General features: G+C 39.6%; 2 protein-coding genes across 7 annotated transcripts in view; one reads left to right on the forward strand and one right to left on the reverse strand.

The window, feature by feature from the left end:
• Positions 1 to 23,323, forward strand: part of ASB3 (ankyrin repeat and SOCS box containing 3) — a 30,869-nt gene that overhangs the window by 1,924 nt on the left and 5,622 nt on the right. For 2 of the 6 annotated variants that reach the window (XM_082757598.1, XM_082757593.1), the window contains exons 1-9: positions 2,682 to 2,823; positions 6,300 to 6,570; positions 13,754 to 13,939; positions 16,132 to 16,344; positions 16,663 to 16,821; positions 18,667 to 18,779; positions 19,325 to 19,460; positions 19,894 to 20,071; positions 21,516 to 21,713. In XM_082757598.1, the coding sequence (XP_082613724.1) occupies positions 16,149 to 16,344; positions 16,663 to 16,821; positions 18,667 to 18,779; positions 19,325 to 19,460; positions 19,894 to 20,071; positions 21,516 to 21,713 (980 nt within the window). In that variant the 5' untranslated portion in view covers positions 2,682 to 2,823; positions 6,300 to 6,570; positions 13,754 to 13,939; positions 16,132 to 16,148. Of the gene's footprint in view, positions 1 to 2,681; positions 2,824 to 6,299; positions 6,575 to 12,175; positions 12,276 to 13,753; positions 13,940 to 15,306; positions 15,533 to 16,131; positions 16,345 to 16,662; positions 16,822 to 18,666; positions 18,780 to 19,324; positions 19,461 to 19,893; positions 20,072 to 21,515; positions 21,714 to 23,323 lie in introns of those variants that run through there. The other 4 variants (XM_082757596.1, XM_082757594.1, XM_082757595.1 and 1 more) reach the window with 4 other exon arrangements.
• On the reverse strand, positions 2,817 to 15,230 carry CHAC2 (ChaC glutathione specific gamma-glutamylcyclotransferase 2). The gene is made up of 3 exons (XM_082757600.1): positions 15,066 to 15,230; positions 7,368 to 7,403; positions 2,817 to 4,048 (listed from the first exon to the last, which is right to left on the reverse strand). Exons 1-3 carry the CDS (start codon positions 15,198 to 15,200, stop codon positions 3,665 to 3,667), a joined length of 555 nt encoding a protein of 184 aa, XP_082613726.1. The 5' UTR covers positions 15,201 to 15,230; the 3' UTR covers positions 2,817 to 3,664.

Here is a 23,323-nt window from a genome sequence, read left to right on the forward strand (position 1 = left end):
GTTGGTAGTTAAAATGAGGGTCAAGCCATTTGCAGAAGCCCTCTAGAGAAGCCTAATTACTTGAAAATCAGTTTCTAATCTTACAAAAAACATATTCATGGATAGTGGGAAGTCAAGATACAGGGCTCTGTTGGTGATTTGCTGTCCCAGTGTCTGCCAGTGTAGACAGCCAACATCCCCTCTTCCTGTCAGCAGCTTGGCTGAACACTGGAAAATCACCTATTTATTTATTTATTTTTTAATCTTTGTTAAGCAGAACAGACATGGAGAAATAGGTCTGGTCTGATGGGGGAGCTGTAGTATTTTTTTTTTCAACATTCTCAGCTCTGTAGTTTGAATAGAATCTGTATCCAGATACATACTAGAAGTAAAAGATGGGAAGGGATGCAAATCTGAGTTAATCTAGTAACCTGGTGAACTTCAGGAAACAATGATATAAAATAAAATAGTAATATAATACTGAAGGAAGATGTTGCAACCAGTTTTGTAAACGTCTTGCTTCAGCTTTAGGGGTAAGTGGTGTTCAAAAGGTGGGGTATTTTGCATGTAAGGGATCAGTTATGCAAGGTATTTTGAACAAAAAAAAGTATGCTTTTTCCTGTGCTTTCAGCAGAATTGCCCGAAATGTTCAGACTTGTGGAAACAAGTTTAGAGGTCACTTACTGTGTGTTTGTATTACTAAGCCCTATCTAAAATCTCTATCATTTTGTCACAAATTCAGATTTAGTTTTAACAAGTAGAGGGAAAAAAGGCATGTGGTGTACAATAAGTGTGTATTATTTTTTTTTATTTTTTTTTTGTGAGTAACATCTGAAAGTATACTGGGCTTTTGTGGGTGACTGAAGCTGTGTGAAGGGTCATGGCTTAGATCCCGTAGAGGAAGATAAAGTGTGTATTTCTGGTGCTTTAATTAATTGCTTGCGTTGGGACAGTTTAAGACTTCATAATGGTAGCTAGTTCATGTATATCATTTCTCATCATTAGATCTAATATCGTTTTGTAACAAGATAGAATTAAGATACACAGGGATGTCCATCCTATTATTGGATACTCTTTAAATTGAGAAAAAATGGAAATTTCTTTCTCCAACACAGTTAATAAATGTGATGCATTTTTATTGTATTGAAGTTGTATGTACAAACTGGAATGTATCATTACAGATATTATTGCAAGTTTTATGAATCTGGAAAGCAAATGAACCAACAGTGTCCTGAATATAAGTCAAGATACAAACTGTAGAGCCATACATAATCACAATGCCCCAACACAGTGCTTAAATTTAGTTTTAAAGAGAGAATCATCGCTGATGTTTTTGGATCATTATTGAGTGTATGCAACCCCTGCCCTGTATTAAGGAACACAGATAAGCCTTTGGGGAAATAATTAAAAAATGTGTAGAGTCAACATGCCATCTCATGTGTTTGAACTTCACTAAAGCTTGCTTCTATCTGAGGCAAGCACAAGAAAAGTGCCGTTTGGTTCTTCTTTTTGTCTGGCTTTGTTGCGGGAGGAACACTTAAATATTCTTGAAGTAACTCATACATAACATTTTCAGTAATAGTCCAGTATCCCACAACACTGGAGAGTTATTCTACGTCAGGGGGAATAATGCTTGCATAACGGTGCATGCTGATCAGTGCTGATGTGGCTATCACTGGTAGTCTGGTGTGTGAAGTCACTCGCTCAAATGTTTAATTCCATCTTCAGGCATCTGAATGGTTGTTGTGATGGACAGACACCTGGACATCCCCATCAGGCTTCTGTCCCGCTGTACAGCTGAATTAGCCGAGGTTGCTTTTCCACTCAGTTATATCGATCTTAAACCAGTACAGTGCAGTGGAGAATCAAGACCTCTGAAGGATATTTATTCCATCAGTTTGCAAGTAACTCGTGTACTAATGGAACAATGGGGCCTCAGTACATGGGATTGTTTTGCTAATATAATTAGAGGATTTGTTTCTGCAAGTTACAGTAGTCCATCAAGTGAGACCCTATTACACGTTTTTTTTTTAAGAGTGGTATTCAACCACTAAACAGTAGCTTCTAAAAACCAGTAAACTGTTTTTTTCTTTCCTCAATAAATGTATGCCTGAGTGATGCCAGAAGCATGCTAAAGTTGTAAACTGGTATTTAAAAAACAAAACAAAACAAAACAAAAAACAACAACAGCTTTCTTGGCTAAATATTTGAAGTAATCTTATTATCTGGAATTTAATTTTGGATTTAATATCCTACGATCTACTCATCTGGGTGCCTTTTTCAAATGTTTCCCACTAACATTTATTAATGTTCTTTTTTGCTTTTGTAGGTGGCCAAGAAAAGTAACAGCAGCTTATTATGCTGATAACCCTAGTATTTTCCAGGAATTACAAATATAAAACAGGAAAATGCAAAGAAGGAAAATGGACAACCTGTATAGTAGAAACATACTGGTTTTGCAAGTACTGATGAAAAATATAGGCTTCCAAATGCCTACTGAACATATATACATTCCCTGCATGAGAAAATAAGATGCTACATGGTATTTGAAACAGGACCTTTCCTATATTAACATTAAAAAAGTACACTTTGAAAGTTAACAAAAATAACTTAAAATTCTGAGAAGCAAGACAAGTCCTTGTTCGGACGGAAACGCCATTTGCCTATTTTGCATAAAGTAAGGCTATTAGCCTAAACTGGTGGCTTTCCAACTTTTTTTGGCTAGAAGTCCATAAAACACGTCAGCTGGCTGAAAAGAGGGTTCCTTTCTTAATGACCTTTTGTCTGTGAATCCCTGAAACACTGCTTGAACATCACTGGCTTAGAATCTATCATCACAGACTGGTAAGTTTCTACAAAATTGGGTTACAACAGCATCTAAAGGCAAATAACAAAGCTGAGAGTTTCTGAACGTTCTTGCTGCATCGTGGCTTCAAGTCATACTCTTAGTTAATTTTAACACTTTATTTTTATTTTTTAATCTTGAGAAATAAAATGAGGCACTAATATGGTAGGTACGGCTTGTTTGTGTCGGAGTACCCCAGCACTTTGTTTTTCAGGGGCTTGACACAATGAGCCAAAGGAAAGGACTATTTTTGTGACACTGACAGTTTATCCTCTATGTCTTAAGGACAAACATGCAGGGTAAGATCACTAATGCAATGGAACAACTTAATTTCGATGAACTTGAATGCTGATAGAAGTTTCCTACTATGCATTTACTATGCAGTTTACAATACCTACTTAACATTCATCTGTTTAGCTGCACTGAGCTCCATGCCGGTCTTGAATCTGAAAAAAACATCACTTGAATCAATGGGAGTTGTATCTGAATGCAGATTTTCACCTAAAAATACTTAAAAGATTTTTTTTTAACCTGAAATAATAGAGAGGCGTAAGTGGTTCTCTTGAGATTTCTGTAAAGAAAGATGTAATCCTTGGATAAAAAGAAAACAATATACCAAATTCAAACCTAAAGCACTTCCCCTGCTCCCCTTTCTACAGACTCCCAAAAGAATGATTTTTAAAACCGTATGTTTTAATGACTAACTACTCTTTTGAACGCAATATTAAAATAAATAAGATAGCATAGTACAGAGAAACATGCCTCCAAGTCATATAGCCATTGTGCAATGAAACCATTCCTCTGAAGATGAAGCAAGATCATTAAAAGAAAGAAGTTATTCTATAGGCAATTTACGCTTTGATGCTTTTCCAATAGTTCCTTTACTAGTTTCTCCAAGGAGAAGAGGTGTTCATCCACGTCTTCTGGTACGAGGTTTCTCATAGAGTCAGCAAGTTCAAACAGGTATTCTGTGTTTCTTCCACTGGGACCAACCGCATTAATGATCTGTTCGGCGATTTCTTCTAGAGGTGCGGGACCAAGGTAGTTAGGGTTATCGCGAGTTCCGATGTATAGTAATACATCAAATGGTTTTATTGACGAGTCTTTTGGGTAGAAAACGACAGTTGTAGTCCTGTAGCCTCCTTTCTCTCTGAAGTCTAGGTATGCCTTGACTTCACATTCTTGTCCAGCTGGCAATCTGTAAGCAACACCCCATACACACCCCTGTTGAAGGACATAAGAAAAGAAAAACCCAAGTGGAGTTTAAAAGCATGCTCAGAAATTAATGTATTTCTGTTTTATTTTGGTAAGACTTTCTTCACACTTTATCTTCCATTTTCAGTCTTATAACTATTTCTAAACTGTTCTTCTAAGCAGTCCCATATTAAAAGGGCTGTTTTATTTAGGAAATCTAAGATCAAAATAGTAATTATGCAGATTGATCCTCTTCCTGATGCCAAGGCCGTTCTTATGAAACAATTTCTTGTTGCAGTTAAATTTGAAATAGTGAATAGCCTTCGTGGGCTTCTGAAGACTGAAAGAGCTGGTAGGAAGGACACGAAGTGTCTTCCTGACCTCACAAAGATCGCAGAGTGGAAATGAAAATTGTAAAGAGTACCAAATTCGAAGTAATTTTGACCAAGTCTTGTCTCTGTTTAGTTACGTTTTCACTTTTAAGGATGTGGGTGTCACTTCTGTCACACACATTTGGCAGGAGGAGGGTGGTGATGCTACTGTGCTAATACTGAACCTGAGAAGAAAATGCTGGAATAAACCTTCAGTTTGCGCAACTGGGGCATACCAGCTCCTCAGCAAACACTGCTGGATTAATTTCATCGCTGTCTTAGTAAATCTGATTATTTCTTCATCATCCTCATGGATAAAATCTCTGAGAAAGCATTTAACTGTGCTGTGAGTTAGTTATACTCCCTTACAGAGTTTTGTATGGGCAGATGAGTGAGATCTGAGTAGGGACAGATTAACAGGATGTTGTTGGCTTTTGTTTGATTTGCTTTGTTTAAATAGCATAGGCAAATGGTTACAGTCTGTTATCCTTTACAGGCTACATACTGTTTTTTATGAATGCTGCTTTAAACTATGTGATAATCTGATTTGTCTACTGCCAACATCAAATGTGGGCTCTTCCTGCAGTGAAGCGGGTACACAAAACAGTGCTACAGTAACGATGACAAAACAATTATTATTTTTTTTTCCTTAAAATAAGACCTTGGTATTTAGTCATAATAATGGTGGGATGGTGACGTTTGTTAATGAGAGCTGAATTTGGCAGTTTGACTTTAACAAGCAGGTCAAAGGCATTTCATTAAGAAAAGATGCAGAGGAGGCATTTCCTATGGCACCCTCCGTGGATGGCCACACCATTACGTGTGCTGCGGCCAGGAGTAGCCCTGGGGAGTACAAAAAGTGGTCCTTGCTTCCCCTCGGCTGCTTGTGGTGTGGGTTTGCTCCAGCTGTCTGCAGGGGTCCCTTCTGCACGTGCTATGTGCTGGACTTACGTCTGCCACGTAGATGGACCTTGTGGGTAGGAAAATCTCTGCAGGTGTGGTGGGGACAGGGGCTGTGGAACATTCGGTTGAAGCAGGCAAATGCTGCTCGTTCATTCATTTTGGTTTCAGTGTAGGGGATCCCTATTTCAGATGAAAAATTAAAACCCGGAAATCTGACAAGCGTACAGTTGTTCCTTCTCTTGTGGTTTCCTCTTTAATTGGTGCAGAAATGCAGACGGAGCAAATTAAACTAACTCTCCAAGCTAGACGCTTCCAAACCGTGCTGTGCCTATTGCCAGTGAAAAAGGATGCACGGCTGGCACTGAGCTGGGGGCTGGCAGTGCCAATGACAGAAAGCGCTGCTTCTGCTGGCACCGCAGTGCTCAGGGCAGGGGACACAACGGCTGCAGGCTGCTGAGGTGCGGTCAGCATAAGGATACCTTCCGAAGCTGCAGAATGGGTTACTGGAATTAAAGGACATTACTTGTCACTCGATGTTTATGGGTGAGGTATGATTATCTGGCTGTACCAGATTCTGGAGAAAAGGGAAAAAAAAAAAAAAAAAAAAAAAAACACCAAACAAACAAAACTGGTTTGCTAAGGGGAAAAAAGTTTCTATGGCAACAAGTAAGTTTGCTTAACAATAGAAACTGAGTGACAACAAACATAACCATTCTTTGTTTATATAGGAGTCTGTGTAACATAATGGTACCCAGCAGTACAGCAACGTGAAAAAACCTCTTACTAGAAAGGTACAGAAAATCACAATGAGAGACAGTGCATTGCATTCTGCTGGTTTTGCTAACTGCACAAACAGATGAACTTTACGATTACAGTTAAACTTACCTCTATCTGTGGCTGCTATTTCGGGGCATAGGTTGATAAGACAACATTATCAGAACCGTACAGATAAGCTACTGTAAATAAAAACGAACCACTGCCAAAATACCCATCTCCCTGTCTTCCAGCCTTGCGTTGTGTGGCCTTGCTCCAGCCCTGCTCCCCACCTGCTCTGGAGGCAGCAGTACCTGCAGGGACGCACTCCCTTCAAGCGTCAAGCAGCTGGACGGACACGACCATCACAGCAAGGCGCCGAACACAGCGGCTCTGCTGCACTGAGGGTCTGCAGAGACTGGGGGAGCACCTGCACCCGAGATCTACCACCAAATCATCTCCCAGGGCTTCCCAGCCTCATGAGTCCTGTCCTGGCTGGTGAGCCGTCCAACCAAGAGCTCTCTGGTGGGTAAGAGCCCTAAATTAATGTAGTAGCTGTAGTAGCATGTAGTTGTAAAGATAGGTTCATTATTATCAAACAGAATTAGGACTGGGTAAAGGCAGAAAAATCTTAGTTTTCCTACAACTTCAAGGACTGAAAGTGTAGGCCTGATTTCACCTCTCCTCCCTCTCACAACCCAGACATTTCCCTTGTGCTTTTCTAAGTGAGACCTAAGTAACAAGTTGAAAGATGAGCAAGAACAGCAGACCCAGGCCAAAGGTCTTTTTGTCCTACGCAGGAGCTAATTTCACGTTACGTAGAAACTAAATGCAGGGTTGTGGCATTTAATTCCTTAAGCATTTTATCCGTGTAGCAAAAAATAAGGCAAAGACATCTCCTTTTTAACATTAGTATTATCTTGGTGTGTTTCAGTTTTTATTTTGGGAGGCTAAGATTGTGGTTCTAACGCAACACCTAATGTCTAATATCAGTGTGTCTTCAGCGCTGTAAACACGCCAAAAGTAAAACTCTGTGTTTTGTAGCTGGATAGCTGAAGTGACTCGTCATGACAATACTTGAAAATTTACCTTTCATAATAATAGACCAAAACTACTTCCAGTTGCTTAGTTTAGACTGATGGATTTATTTGAAATAATGAATAGTCATTGGTGTAGCTCCAAGGAATTTTGAGAGAACGTTTCATTGCAGTAAAGATAACTCAATTATTGGGTTGTAGAGAAACAAAATTAATAGAGACTTACTACACAGGCTGGGAACACAATAGGACAGTCTGTACACTACAGAGACAGGAGTACTGTACCTCAGGGTCTTCAACCAGAGTCACAACTCTTCCAGGCTAAAATTAAAAGAAAATCATTGTTAGTTCAGTAAGAAGCTTTCATTGTAAATCACTGATGACAACAATTAATTAAAGCAAAACTATGTTGAATGCACCTTCCTCAGTCATGTTGCTTCTTCTCAGTACTGTGCTGTATTTTTTTCTCTATAATGACAACAAGGTAAACCTTCTCACTTGTACACAAAAAGTCATGGAAAGTACACAGGCATGGAAAAGAATGTAACATCGAAATCCAGCTTGCATACCCTAAGCAAGGTACTACCATTTCTGGTTTGGCTTGCACTAACTGGATTTTAGAAAATGTTAATTATACACCGTGACACATGGCAACTCCTAGGTTTAAAAGCACCCTGCAAATTAGATGTTTTTGAAAACATACAGCAAAGAAATCTGTTAGGGGTTTTTAGTAAGATAAAACTCTTTACGTTAGTACTGGGTAACTCAAAGTTGAAAAAAAAAAAAAAAAAAAAAAAAGGTTTTTGTACAGAAGACTGTTTTTTTCCTCTTTTCCCCCTCCCAGCTCCTTCTGTCTTACTGGACAGAGGGAGGATACCTTTAGAATGGCTTCTTTTTCCTATGAGCTACCTCTTGCAGGAAGAGTAGGAAGTCAGTTTGTAAATACAGAAAAGATAATTAATGATTTTTTTTGTATGACCTGGAGAATCATAGAATATCCTGCATTGGGAGGGACCCACAAGGATCACTGAGACCAACTACTACATAACAGCATTTTAAAATATAAACATAGAACACTGTGAGGAAACTACTACATCTGTAGTGTAAAATTGCTGATTTTGGCATCAGATTAGTGTACAAGTGTCTTTGATTCCTTGTAAGGGAAAGCAGAGACATTGCCATTCATTCAATTGTAGTCTAGGACAGAAATTAATTTTCTTAGGAGCTACAAAGATAACCTGAACTCAGTGTACGTGGATGCATGCCTTTCACTTAGTTTTAGCTAGCTTTCACTCTTCTACTACTACATCATTTCAGTCTTTTTCTGACTCATCTGTAGTAGATTCATCGACATATCAGTGTTTTTCTGTTTGCTTAGTCTATACCTGTATTTGTCTCTCTCACACAGTAATAACATGGGTCTTCGCCTACATTAAGCCTTTGGAAAGCCATACTTTCTTTTCATAACAAATATGAAATTTAGTTTTTACAGAACACTTAACTGATACTATCAACTATAGATACTATTTATTCAATGTTGGATCTTTTATAATCTTAAAGGCTGTTTATTTATAAGCTCTGAGGTGCTGTATTTTTTCATTCTCATGCCACTCTTCACCCAGCTTCAGCCATTTGTTTCTGATCTGATTGATAAAATAAGGCAACAAAACTAAGAAAGTACTAAAATGATTTCTATTTGAGAACATTGAGGAATCAGTTCTATACCACAGCTCTATACAATTAAGCAAGATAACTGAGGTGTTTCTTTATAAAAAGCATGACATAGGAAATGCACCTGTTCATCTTAGTCTGTTTGAAAACAGTCTCAATCAATAAATTACCTGGAGCTGTTTTGCTGTCATTCAGTTTTTAATCTCAAAGGAAGCTGGTTAACACAGTGCACTAATAATAGTACTGAAGGGTTCACCTTGAGTTAGGCTAAATATGTCACAGACTGTTTATTTAGAGAGTGCGTCTTAAGGAGTCTCGTTCAGACAAGAACGCTGAACTCGGTCTAGGTGTTCTCTCTTTTAATAGACGGGAAATTCTGATGATCAAATGTTTTTCTAAATGTTTTACGTTTAACAAACTGGGAACAAACGCTACCAAAACTGCCATACTGAGATAAAGACCCATGGTCTGTCACACTCTCTGTTTTAGGCTCTTCTCCTAAGCACCTGATGCTGTTAAAGAAACACATGCACACAATCATTTATGTAAGAAGCTGCTGGTGGGTATAAATGCATGCATGGGTATTAGCACAAACAGAAGCAGTTCATCCACAATACTTTCTCCTGTCAGTCACAGCATTAAAATCTATACCTGTCTTACTGTCTTAGCTACCACAATATCACTTTTCCACTCTTTTGCCCAGTTTATTTTAACACCTTTTATATAGTCTCTGCCAAATCTCATGGCAGTGAGTTCAGCGATTTAAATACGTATTTTATTAGTTTTGTTTGCTCTCTTTTCCTTGAGCCTTCTTTCCTGATAATTTTAAGTATTTCTCATTCTGATGCTAGGAAAAATAGCTGATTCTTGCTGTCCATTCACTTTCTCTATACATTCACTCTTTTACAATGCAACTCTCACTACTGCTTTTTTTTATTTGCCAAACTGAAGGGTTTATTTCTCTTCATACAGAAGTAACTTTTCTCTGGCTGGGACGACTGACCCTCTCTGCACACTCACACATATTTCTGTCATCCAGCTGTGCCATAATCATTCCAAGACAGAGTATCTGGTACTCCACAAAACTGTCAAGGTACAGGTGTGCTTATTGGCTCATGTGCTAATCACCCTCCCCCCAGTTATTCATTTTCTAATGAAGCAACATATGAGAAAAACTGTCTTTACAAGAATAAAAATAATAAAACCATCCATAATGACACTGAGTTAGCTTCTGAGCTCTGACAGATAATACAGAATACGGCTTAGTTTTCTATATGGCCATCAGCTTCTTCCATAGTTGTTAACACTTCTCTAACTTGTCTTTTCCATAGTGGTCACTAAGAATTTGTAAATGGTAGATTAAAGAGACGTTTTGTGGTGTGAAACCGCTTTCTCTGTATTAACAGCAATGCCTGTATCTGAAGCCTAACTAATAAATGTAAAATACTGAAACAGTAAAGTTAAAAGTTCTGAAAGCAGTGAAGTACTGAGTAGGTCATCTTCAAATCGGCTGTGTGATGAAAGAACAATCTGTTTGTCTACATAAGGCCAGGATATTTGTTTTATTGGATTGTAGAGTCTGTCTTGCACGGAGCTGCCTAAACCAAACACTATTACGGAACCACAGGTATTATCCATGCCAGCTAAGTAAAGAAAGTCATGTATCTGTAAATGACTGGCTATATAATATAAACCAAAATGATTTCTATTGTGTCCAAGGAGTACTGCCAAGGGCAAACCTGAATGACCTCCTAAATCAGGTGTCTTTGAGGAATTCCTTTCAGTTCTGTGCAGCCTGCAGTTCCTTAGATCTAGCTGATGTGTCCTATGAAACTGAAGTAAGATCTTCCGTGGCTATGCTAGATTGTTTTCAGTGATACCATAAAGTGTTCAGGTATTAAAACTACTGAACATTTACTGATTGAAAAAATTTGAACATTTACTGAATCAATTAGTTTTGGCATCTGGGTGTGAAAATAAGGTGGAATAAGAGGGAACATTACGTTAGAAATTATTTTAGTTTGACTACCTCTTAAAAATTTTCAGAAAGGGGAATAAAAGTTTGCTATTAAGTAGGAATATAATAATTTTAAATGGTTTCCTTAAAGAACAAGATTATTTAAACAAAGAGGAGCTTTTTGTGCTTCATTTTCCTGCGCCTAGTGATAGCATAACAGGAGCTGTCTGTCTGTCCTCCCCTAGGCCCCTTGCTGGGGACATCCAGTGGAGCTGGGGTTGATTTTCAAAGGCTGGCAATCCTGGATTTTCGCTGCCCCGGAACAGACAGTAGAGAAATGCAGAGGCTAGCAGGATCCTGTAACACCTTCACAGCAAATCTTATTTGGACAGTTTCCTGATGGGACTTCTTTTCTCCATTTCACATTTAACAAACTAAAAGCCCTTCATCATCTTGATTTAACTGTAAGCTGAATTATTCTGTATAAACTTGGTAACCCCATGTCAGAGTGCACATGTGGGAGTCCCATAGGGGTTAAAAGCAGACAGCAGGAGTGAAATTAATCATGTCATCAAGTTTCCTTAGTGTTTTTTGTTGTTGTTGTTTTTCCCAAAGCACATCCAAAGTTTAGCTACAGAGTCTCTAGCAGATCCAGATATACACCGACAGGCCACATGGCAGAGCTGCCACTGCACTGGGCAGCAAAGCTGGGGAGCAGCTACAGCAAATGGGAAGGGGATTACAAGGAGAACCCAGCAAACTCTGTTGTTTGGCTGCAGAAAGCTCTCAGTGTGGTTGGAACCATATTGTGCTAACAGTGGTTTCACACTTCAGCCCTTACATGTATTTGCACTTCAGTGCTGTTCCTATGGTTTACAGCAGACGGATGCAGAATTTGACTCACACGAGGAAAAGGGCAGAACTGAAGCATGCAGTCCCACCTCAGCACTGCACATGGCTCTTGTTGCCTTGCACAGAACAGCCTTGAAAAAAAAACAGGGTCTATGGGCACACACATCTCCAGGCTCTTCAGACAGCTGCTGAACGTTATAATAGTTCAGATTAATGCATCTGGGTGAGATTATGCCCCCACATTTTATATTAGTTGAGGAGGTCTGAATAATTTTAGCAAATCTTGAAACCTGGGAATGTTTTAGGGAACTGGAGCATAACAAGAATTCAGTATTTTTAAAGTATAAAATTAGTAGCCTAGGGAACTGTAGATTATTCTGATACTGCTGGAAGAAAAACAGAACTGTTATGTTGAGAATCTCAGACAATGAACACTAAAAATACAGTTTGTGAATATGAAAAGCTGGTTATTTCAGAAAAGGAGCTGGGATTATCATCATAGTATGAGCTCTCTGCTTTGTTATTGGAAAAAGAGAAAAGTAATGTTGGTGATGTTTTTAACACCACTCTCTTCTCTCCCTCCCCCCCCAAAAAAAAAGAAAAAAAAAAAAAGAAAAAAGTTGAATATAGAAAGTGATTATGCAGGAATCACACTTTAGGAGATTTGGAAACACTGAAAAGTCCAACAGGTGACCAAAACCAGCAATGCACAGGTAAGAAAGCTGGCCTTACTAGATGAGGTTTTGGAAGCTTTGAACCTTATTTTTTTGGAGTGAAAATACTAAGTTATGCTTTGGTTATGTTGTATTTAAAAATCCACAATTTCCCCCTCATTCTAGTCTGAGAGGTTTTACGTGAATCAGGCAGGACTGTATTTCTGTTGCCATTTTTTCTAAAGCTTGGAGTAAGAAATTTGAATTTGCCATTTATGCAAACAACCTTTCTTTCTTATTCAGGTCCTTCTAAGCCAATGGCTCTTTTTTTTCAGGGAACACTGTTATTGCCTGATAAGATTCAAGCAGCTTTAAAGTAATGCTTGGAGTAATCCAACAAAAATCTTCATTTTAAGTAGAGCTAATGCATAAATTCAGGAATATTTTGAAAAACAAAATCCTTTTTTTTTTTTCTGCACTCTGATCTTAAAAACTTTCTTCCAATTTATCATCCTGTAAACTACAAAATATGGCACCACGATGAAACATCACTTTATAACTAGTTAACCTTCTTACTACAATATAAGTTGAGCAGTTCAAAGTACGAGTACAGGGTCAACTGAGTTTTGCACTAAAAGCTTGCAGCCATTGTATGTAAAAGTGCTCTGTATGTTTTTGTTGCGCTGACCGTGGAATGTTGTAGCAACTCGTGTTTTCAGGAGGGCCTTTTTTAACTTGCTGGCTAGAATTTCAGTGCTGTTCTTTAAAACGCATTAGTACTGAAGGACCAATTTCACTTGTAGTTCACCCACAAGAGACGTCATCTCCGATGTCACAGAGGTTTTAATGGTTTTATAGCGGCGATTATTTGGCCTGGTTAAATGGGAAGTCTCCACGGTGTGCTTCTCAGCATTCACTGAGGCAGCTTCTTTGCCTTGGAAGTAATAGCAACAATTCATGGACTGCAGCAATGCAAGAAGGCATTAACTTGTTGATTCTGAGAAAAAAAGTGTATTTGTTAATGCTAAGTGTTTCTGTAAACAAAAATAAAATGTATTAACCAGTTTGCATAAATAATAATGCACTGTTTCTAAACAGAAATAGACCAGTGCATGGGCACTGTTGCTTTTTGTTTGTTTGTTTTAAGGCTCTGTATGCCTGCAGATGATGGTTCTGGGCATGACCTGGACTGGGGCAGAAATTCAAAGAATTAAGCTTCCTGGAACAAAGGTTGTGCTAGTTGATAGTAACCTGGCATGGCCATTTTGCAAGACTTTCCAAATTTGCACAAACACACTCTGGGTATCCCCTGAATTTCAGCTAGCCCAAAACAAGGTAATACAGTGGGGTCTCCAACGATATCTGCAGAAAGGAAGAACTGGCCTGTGAGGGTTTCGTTACTTTCTAAAGCGCAAAGAGAGGACTTTCTCTGCGGATGTAAAAATATTGCTTTAAAGCCTGGCTTCCCAAGTTCAGGAGGCTTATGGATCAGCCACTCTTACGCCCCACCTGAACAATATTTTGCATGTTTTTTTCAGGACTTCCGAATTCAGTAAAGGAATAGAAATGTCACAGCGCTCACATAAACACAGTTTGAAGAGGGATGACTGGCGAGTGAGGAATCAGGGTTCCTACTGAGAAAGCACTGGGCTGTCCTGCCAGCATCCCCTCTTATCCAGCCACGTGCAGCTGGAGGAACTCTTACTCAGAGTGACTTTGTGCTGGTAAGTACTGTGCAAGCTACTCTGTGGTCTCTGATGCAGTTATTAGTGCTAGTTGAGACTAAATGAAAACTTTTCCCATGCTACACGTAGCATGCTGGTTTATTTATAAAAAGAATCCTTATGCCCTTGCTGGGGGTGCTCTTCCGAAATTACATTCCAGCTTTAGAGTGGAGTCACCGGGTCTGACAGCTGCTTTAGCAAGCATCAGGAAAACAAGTTTACACTATACAAAACCAACATTCAAAGTAGGTAAATTGTTGGAGAGCTGAACCCAAGTATCAGTTTCTGTACATATATGATCAGTTTGCATTTCTGATGACTCAGCCGTGAGCAGCATCTGCAGCTGTAAATAACACAGTCCTGCCACATCAAAGGCATTCATCTAACCCGCTGGGTGGTTCTGTAACCTATTGTTTCTTTAGCATTTGTCGAGCCATTTAGAATTATATGAGGGCGATAGCCCCTGTATGGGGAGGGTGATACAGGCTCCCACAGCAGAGAAAAACTATTATTCTCGTGCCAGTGGCTAAAAAATACCTATGTTCCAATGAAATTGGAAGTGTCTGCTGCTGGATTTTTAGGTTTTTCATAGTTTTTCTGACCAGTAAATAAGCTTCTTTCAGTAAAAAAGAAAGAAAGCTGAAAAACAACCGCAAGGTGCATGCATACTCAGGTGCATGGGTCTGGCCCTCACTTACCAAGCAGCCTTTCTGCCCAAAGCCAGGCACCCACAGCGTGCAGTATTTTAAATATTTAGAATATTTTGATCCACGTCTGTATAAATGAGTGAGCAGCACAGTTATTTTTCCCCTATTAAAAAGGAAAGATGGTTATTTTTGTTATCATTTCCCTCTCAGAAGTTCATTAGAAGTTTTTTTTCATTGACAGCAGAGAATCCAGGAGGAAATGAACCCTCGGACTTTCAAAGTAGAAAACAAAACAAAACAAAAAAAAAAGGTCAAAGTGGGGTTATTGAGCCCGGGTGGCTGACAGGGGATGACCGGAGTGTCTGCCCCCGGCAGGCAGCAGGTGCTGCCCAGGTGAGGAGAAGGCTCCCTGCCCCGGGGAGCCGTGCCGAGCCCGGTGTGGCCGCTGCCCGGCCCGGCCCGGCCCGCCGCCGCCTCACCTTGCCCGGCACGCCGCGGTGGTCGGTGCTGCCCTGCCAGAAGCGGCGGCTGTAGCCCAGGATGCGCCCCACCATCTTCTCCTCGAAGGGGAAGTCCACCTTCCAGATGAGGGAGCCGTAGCCGAACACCCACATGGCCGCCGCCCGCCGCGCTGCCCCGACTGCGGGCGGGGCCGGGCCGGGCCGGCCGCGGGGCCTGCGCGCTGCGAGCGGGGCGGGCACGGAGGGGACGGCACCGGGGGGAGCCCGGCCCCCACAGCACCGCCTCCGCGGGGCCGGTGGCGAACGGGGACTCCTCCCTGTGCCCTCACCCCCTCCCTGACCCGCGGGGCGCCGGGCTCGCAAACGCGCCTCAGGCAGCGGCCCCGCTGGGAGGAAGCGGGGCGGCCTCAGGTGCTCCGGGCTGGGGGCTGGAGGCCGGCACCAGGCGCTTGGGAAGCGGCTGAGAAGGCAGCAGGCAGCCGAGGGTAACGCGGGGGGGGGTCCCTCGTGGGTCCCTTGTGGGTCCTAGGGGTTCCTAGCGCCACCTCTTCCTAGGGGGTGCGTGCTTCTGTCAGATCTCAGGCTGACTGACGCGTGGGGAAAAGTTGTGGTGTATTGCAGAGTTTGTTCTCGACCATGTTTTGTGGCCTAAGTGCTATGCTTTGTGCTCGGAGGTGGAGTAGGTCTAGAAATTACTTTTTATTTTAAGTTAATTTGGCTTCATAGTGTGTCTTAAAATTGTAAAATCATATTTTTTTTTGTTGTCTTTCATTTCTTTTTAGGACAGAAAGGAGGTAGAGGAGTAAATCTGCATGAAGGTGTTTCAAGTCTTTTTTTTTTTGTTGTGGGTTGGCATGGTTCCTATGATGGTTCCCATCTGTATGTGGGTTCCTAACCCGAGTGGCTTGAAATGCCAAGATTTCTTCCTCAAGGGTTGCTGCACTAAGGCTCTGCTTTCTTGTTCATTCAGGGTGCTTCTGGCCCTGTGTTGAAAGCTACCTCTGCTGCAATCTGTGTACGTCTTGTACTAACAACCACTTTTTTTTTTTTTTTCCTCCTTGTCGTCTTCCCCTTCCTACTGCAGACCTCATCTAACAAAGGATGGATTTCACAGAGGCGTATTCTGATCGGTGTTCCACTGTGGGACTCGCAGCAAGAGAAGGAAATGTTAAAATGCTGAGGAAACTGATTAAACAGGGGTACAGTCTTGATGTCCCAGATAACAGGGGGTGGATGCCAATCCATGAAGCAGCAGCTCACAATTCCAGTGAATGTCTGAGGCTGCTAATTGATGCAGGTAAGGAAAAAAAATACATGGAATAGCTCAAATTTGTAAATTTGTTTCGTAGACATTGACTATAGTAAAGTGGCCATGTTGTAGCCTGTGAATGACAACTGGTTTTACTTTACCTTTTCAGTCCAAGGTAGGTATATTATTATCATATATTGCTTTGGGCAGCAATAACTGATGCTGCTGTTTGAAGGAGTCCATCAGCACATTCATGGACATGCTGCAGGCCTCCCATCTCCAATAACTCAGTTATTTTAAGTTATTTTAAATTATTTTAAGAACTGTGTTTTGCAATTTATTGCAATTTATTGTTACAATCTGTAGCTCCATCTGACAACTACATAAATTCAAAGACGTTTGAAGGCATGGGTGCACTGCACCTTTCTGCACGCTGTGGCTCTTTGGAAAATGTCGGTGTTCTTCTAGAAGCTGGAGTTGATGCTGATGAAGTTACCACTGAGGCAACCACCGCGCTCTTCTTAGGTGATGCATGCTTCTGTGAAATCTTAGACTGACTGATATGTGGGGAGAAGTTGTGGTATATTCCAGAGTTTATTCTCTATCATGTTTCATATTTTTGTAGCCTAAATGCTATGCTTTGTGCTCGGAGGTGGAGTAGGTCTAGCTATTACTTTCAGCTTCAAAGCTGAATGCGCTGCCCCTTCTTTCCTACTTCACTCTCCTACTTTCCTGCTTCACTCTCCATTAATTTCACTTATCTGATCTGAGGAGATAATGTTAACGATGAAGATCTTACTGTTCAGAAAGAGGCAGTAGTTCCTCAGATCTTCCTGCAGTCTGATGCATTTGATCTCTAATTCATGGATGCTTCATGTGTATTACTGCTAAGATACTACTTAGACAAATAAGTTATTTTTCTTATGTCTGTCTTTCTAATGTACATAAACCAAAACTGGAAGGGATATTTACACCTTTTGTATTGATTGGCAAGTTATTTTTTTACTGAGCAAAGGAAAATAGTAAGTTCTACACCATGTTTAACTAAATATAAATTCAATTCCATGTTCATACACCTCAAACAGTATGTGAATGATGTTAAAATACAATAGGGTTTGCTGTGGTGGCTGTGGGGTGTTATGGTGGTAAACAAGGTTTATGCAGAATGAGAGTATTTTTTTCTAAGCACATCACTTGTCTAATAAATAAAGTTCCAGGCATATTAACTTCTTGTAATAGGACATGTAAACTTGCTACAACAATTTCTCTGATTTTCATTTGGTAGTTTAACAACTAAGGTTCCTTAGTTTAATATAGTTTAATATCTTCTATAGTTTTGTTTACATCTTTAAATGCTTAAGACTTCTATAGTGAATCCTCAGAATACTAATTATCAAATTAAATATGCTTGTTGTTTTACAAACACTGTGATTGCCACGTTAACTTTTACCTACAAGTCTGTTGACACTTAATTTTTAAACAACTAAATAGGTTATTTATTTAAAAGAATCTGTAGCAGACAGCACTTGTGGGGAAATCTTCATTAAAGGCACACTGGATAGAGGTACAGTATGCCTGAGTGCTTACATAGATGAGACTGGACCAAGGAATGGTCCTGGGGTTGTGTAGCCAAGGGATTTTCAAAACAGAAAAAGTTCATGGCCAGGTATCCAGAGTGCAGAATAGGGCTACGGCACAGCTCAGTGTTGGACACTGAGTACTGCAAGCCAGAGGCACCCATTTTGCAAGCATGTGCATGAATATTTGAAAAATAGTGATGATTCACAGATGATTTATCACCGTATCAAGCACTCCCTGATACATGAGAAGTGTGTCTTGGCAGAATTGGTGGTGGCAGAAATACAAGGATGAGTCAAGATACTGAAGGAGGCTTTGTCTACGAATATACTTGTATAAACTAAATGTACAATTTATAAATGAAGTTTATATAGATGTTAAATCACAGTTTTAAACTTTTTTTTCTGTAACAAGTTTGAGTTTGGAGGAAGTTGCTGGGACGTAGCAGTGGGCTTCCTAAGTTCAGGAGGCCACAGCAACTGTCGCACAGTTAGCAGCCAGCTGCGGAATTGTCTCAGATTCACAGGAGAGAAACTTGCTTTTGTTGTGCGTATTAGTGCAATGGGGGTGGGATTTTAACACATCTAACTAGACCTTTTGTGACTGAATTTCCATTCTCTGCATCTGTGTTTTTGCAGTTTAAATGTAAAAGGCAAGTAAGCAAATACACTTATAAAAGAATTAGGATTATTGTGTCAGGAATTTAGTGTTGAGAGCATCTGAGATTTTCAATGAGTTCTTTAACTTAATAAGGAGATTTTTTTTTTGGTTGTTTTACTCTTTTGTTTGAAGCTGTTGAAAACGGACATGTAGAGGTTGTAAAGCTTCTGCTCCAACATGGAGCAAATGTTGAAGGACCTCATTCCTGGTCTGGGTGGAATTCTTTGCACCAAGCTGCTTTTCAGGTAACCTGTAAGTGTATCATACCATTTCCGTGTAACTGGTGTATTCTGAGTGGTAGTTTGTATATTTTTTGCCTTTTTATTAGATGATTTTCTTTCCTAACCTACCCTAACAGTCATGTACATGCAATGTACAGAAGACTGTGTCTGATATGATATGATGAAACTACATGATGTTGGGAAGCAGTAATTATTTAACTATTACAAATATTTCAAGCACTTACAAGCTCACTGACTGTATCTGTTACAAGATTTTTTCTGAGAAAGAATTCCATTTAGTATTTCCTGATCCCTGAGATATAAGACGTGTTTCTAGCATGGAAATATATTAGCTCAGTGGCTCTATAAACTAATTTAATTTCCATTTGTATTAGGTAAATGAACAAAAGTGAAAAAATAAATAATTTATTTTTTTCCAACATTAATTTTGCAGTATACCTCTAGAATATATTGCATTTTTTCTGATTTCTGTTTAGAAGGGGGGGGGGAGCAGATTATGTAAATTCCAGATCTTTTCTTGTTGTTAAGAATAAAAATATTTATTTCAGGGATACACTGAAATAATTAAAATACTCCTGGAGAAAGGGGCAAGCATTGAGTGTAAGGACGACTTTGGAATTACGCCTTTGTTTGTTGCTGCTCAGTATGGAAAGCTGGAGAGCTTAAGAGTGCTTGTATCCCATGGTAATTGCAGTCTTTTGTTTGTCTTTATTGTTTTTAAGCTTGCATCAGCCTGTCATCAGATACAATTTTAGTTCCACTTTTACAATTCATAACTTCACATTTAAATAATGTAATCTAGATGTAGTTAGTTAGGTATGCAAAACTACCTTAATTACTAAAAAGCTGATTTAGGAATTTGATGTTGTTTTCATGAAATGATAGTAGGAAATAATAAAACTATGAAAAAAGTAAGGATCATCAGGGTTTCAGAACACCTTCAATAGCACTACATTAGCACTGTTTTGATGACATCCTCTCTCTGGTCACAAAGCATCAGCAGTAGTTTCATCCAGATAGTGAACAAGTTTCATGTGTCTAAGTGCATGTATAGCCAAAATTAAGTGAGTAACTTGTTTGTTTTGTGTTGAGTAATCTCAAGTGTTGGATTTGTCAGGCGCAGACATCAACTGTCAGGCCAAAGACAGAGCCACTCCACTACTGATCGCTGCGCAGGAGGGCCATGCAAAGTGTGTGGAGCTGTTACTGTCAAAAGGGGCAGATCCAAACCTCTACTGCAACGAGGACAACTGGCAGTTACCTATTCACGCAGCAGCTGAAATGGGCCATAAAAAGTAGGTGGTCAAAAATACATTCAAAGCATTCTGGTGTTAAAAGCTTAACCAACAAAGAGGATGTTCAGCTCTAAAAGGAAGATAAATGAGTTTTCAAGCTGATTTGTAGTTTAGGATTTCTTAATCTTTTCATATTTTAAATGGCTGTTAGTAGTCCCAGTGAAGTGATCAACTGTTTTGAAGTCACCTTCTGATCGGGGTCTGATCCATAACTGAGTAACTCTTTAGAAGGGTTTCCACAGTCCTGAATCGGATACTAATTTAGTTAGTGGCCGTGTTACTTTTGCATCTTAAAATGTAAAGAACAGTAGCATATGATTCATTCACAACTTGAACAGCTCTTAATTAGAATTACATTTGTGTCTGTGAAGTAATTTTATGCAAATAATGAATTAGCTGAACCAGGGAGAAACTGAAAGCCAACAAAACAGTTCCTTCAGTCCTTCTTATTCTAGCTTTGCTCGATTCTGATGAAATAAGTCACTTTCACAGCTGAAAACCAAGAGTGGAAAGAAATTTCTGGAGTTATGGGCCATTGCAGAAAAGCATTTGTCAGGAAGCCCATGGTTGCACGTGCGTGACATCACTTACTTGTACTAATGATGATGCTAACTGCAGGTCTCTCAGTAGGTGCTTGATCTTAACTGTTGACAGCAGAGGTTCATGAACTGAGCTGTCATTGAACTTTGGGTGTCAAATCGATGCCTCTTCTCAAATTGATGAGGAGGGCAGACTGTGCTTAGATACTGAGCTGCTTTTTCTTCATTTTAGTAGAAACAGAAGATGGGTTGGCAAAAATGTCAACGTTAGGAATGTCTTCAAATCAAATGCTGCATTCATAGCTGTTGCAGCACTACGTAACTGGCAGTCTGAGCAGCATCAATAAATTCTCGTAGCAAAGGAACTGGTGTTTACCCTGTAATTCTCGTTAGCTGGGAAGGATGTGGAGGGTAAAATAGACTGATTCGTCTGCTTCAGTGTCTCAGTGAGTGTTGTCGAACAGAAGGAAATACTCGTTTTATTTGCAACTTGCATATTGAGTTCACTTCCAGGCTTCATAGGAGTCTAGTTTTAAATGTGCACCAGAGGTACCCTATTGCTGTAAAAAGGATCCTTGGAAAATAGGAAATATGTCTCTCATTTGAATTAAAACATACGTATTGCTAGCCTCCTTCGAATAACGGAATACAAGATTTTAGAGGCACCTAAGTCTGTACATGGCAGTGCAGTTTTTTCTGCCTATCATCAGTGCAAATCCAAGCAGAAGCACGTTGTGGGTGTGGGTATGAAATGACAATGATTCTTTAAAGCAAACTAAGCAGTGAAAAAACAGGTAGGGTTTTTTTCTTGAGTTGTAATGACCATATGAAAAATAACCATACGTTTAAAATGTAATCATTGCATAAGGTCATGCAATTAAATAGTGTTTTTTAAATATTTGCAGTATACTAGAGATGCTAATACCAATTACTGACCGGATTTGCGACAAAGAAAAAGGCAAAGTGAGCCCTGTGTATTCAGCAGTATATGGAGGTAATAAAGAATGTTTGGAAATGTTACTTAAAGAAGGCTACAGTCCAGATGCTCAGGAGTGCCTTAGCTTCGACTGCAGATCACCCATGTGTATGGTTTTCCAAAAAAAGTAAGTATAACTATTCTATTCTGAAATTATTCATAACTCTGCTGGTCTTCTATTTAACTTTTTTTTTTTTTTTTTTTTTTAATATGTGGGGTTTCCCTGCCCTTTTTCTTCCAGCTCGTTAGCTGGCAGAATTAAACCGTAAGTACAAAGATGGTGTGTGGAGCTGTTGTTGAAAGCTTCCTAGGGGAAGCTTGGTCTTTGAAGGGGATTCCTGTAGAACATAACTGCAGGTTTTGTGCTTTGAAGAGGCCTTATCAACACACCTCTGTCTTCTGGGAACATGCCTTGATGCTCTAATTCAGTACAGAGGACTCTTAATTAGCTAAATTCCTTTTGGTAAGGATGAATTACTGGAAAGTAGTGTTGTACTTTTCTGCATGCCGGTCTTCTGCATAAGACTAGCAGAATTAACCAGGTCAACATTATAGCTGTAAGGAGGACTTGAAAATGGAATAAATTTGATGTAATGACTAATTTCTTTCTGTATCTGGTAGATAGTGCACACCCCTGGTATTCAACAGGAAATAAAATAATGCTTACTTCATAATACAAAGGCTGTCAAAGTAGAGGAAAAATAGTAAGGTATAAGAGCCTTACTGTTCTTTATGCGTATGGTATGTCTGTGAGCTGTTCTTAGTGAACTTTTTGTTGATTTTTTCCTTTAGTAATGAATCTGTTTCTTCATTTTTCTGTGGGAAATTAATTTGTGGAAGAGTGGGCTATTTTTATTTTATTGTTCTAAGAGATCCAGATGTTGCTGTCCCTAGGTTCGCCTTGTCCTTCTCCCAGAGTAATTCAGTTTATAAAATATATGAGGGACTGAATGCTGACACAGCTCAAAGCAAGATTGAGAATCAAATCTGGGTCGCTTCTTGGCAGCGCTGGGTTTTGCACAGAGCTAATTTTTAGATTCTAATTTAGATTCTAATTGAGAACAACTGCCTAATACTGCTTTATGGCTTAGGGCAATGGAGAAATTTTAATGTGGTAGAGAATCCATCTGAAAACAACTTTTTAAAAATTCAGTTGATTGCTGTCTACTGTCTAATATTTTGCCAGAATTCAAGTTAGTTGACCCTTTGTAGACAGTCTTCCTTGGGAACATCAACCCGGAGTAATGTTACGTGCCCAGTGTGCTTCATTAGAGAAAATACCTTCATAGAGACTTTTAAATTTTCTTAAAACTCAGATTCTAACAGAGTGTTTGACATTCATGGATCAAAATTTGTTTCTTGTGCTGTTGTTCAAATCCGTGAACTTTTGGTAGTTTTGAATTTTGTTCACACACCCCTTCCCCCCCCCCCGCCCCGCATTAAAATGCACGTTATACAGTAGATCCAAAGGTATAGGGAGATTCTGTGGCTACCTTACATTTGTGACTCATGATTTCAGTTTCTTATTTTTGAATCTTGTTTTCCACATATGACCTGTTCTGATTTCCTTTATTTAAGGAAGAAAAATCAAAGCATGCAATACTTCAGCAGTTTCAAAACCTCATCACCTGCAAACCTTCTTAGCTAAAATACAAAGGTGAGAGGAGATGTATCTCGGTGCCCCGACTGCTATAACTACCTGAGGCTTGAACACAGGCCTACAGCCTATCTGAGAAG

Source organism: Aythya marila (genome assembly GCF_965140915.1).
Source record: "Aythya marila genome assembly, chromosome: 3".
Lineage (NCBI taxonomy): Eukaryota > Metazoa > Chordata > Aves > Anseriformes > Anatidae > Aythya > Aythya marila.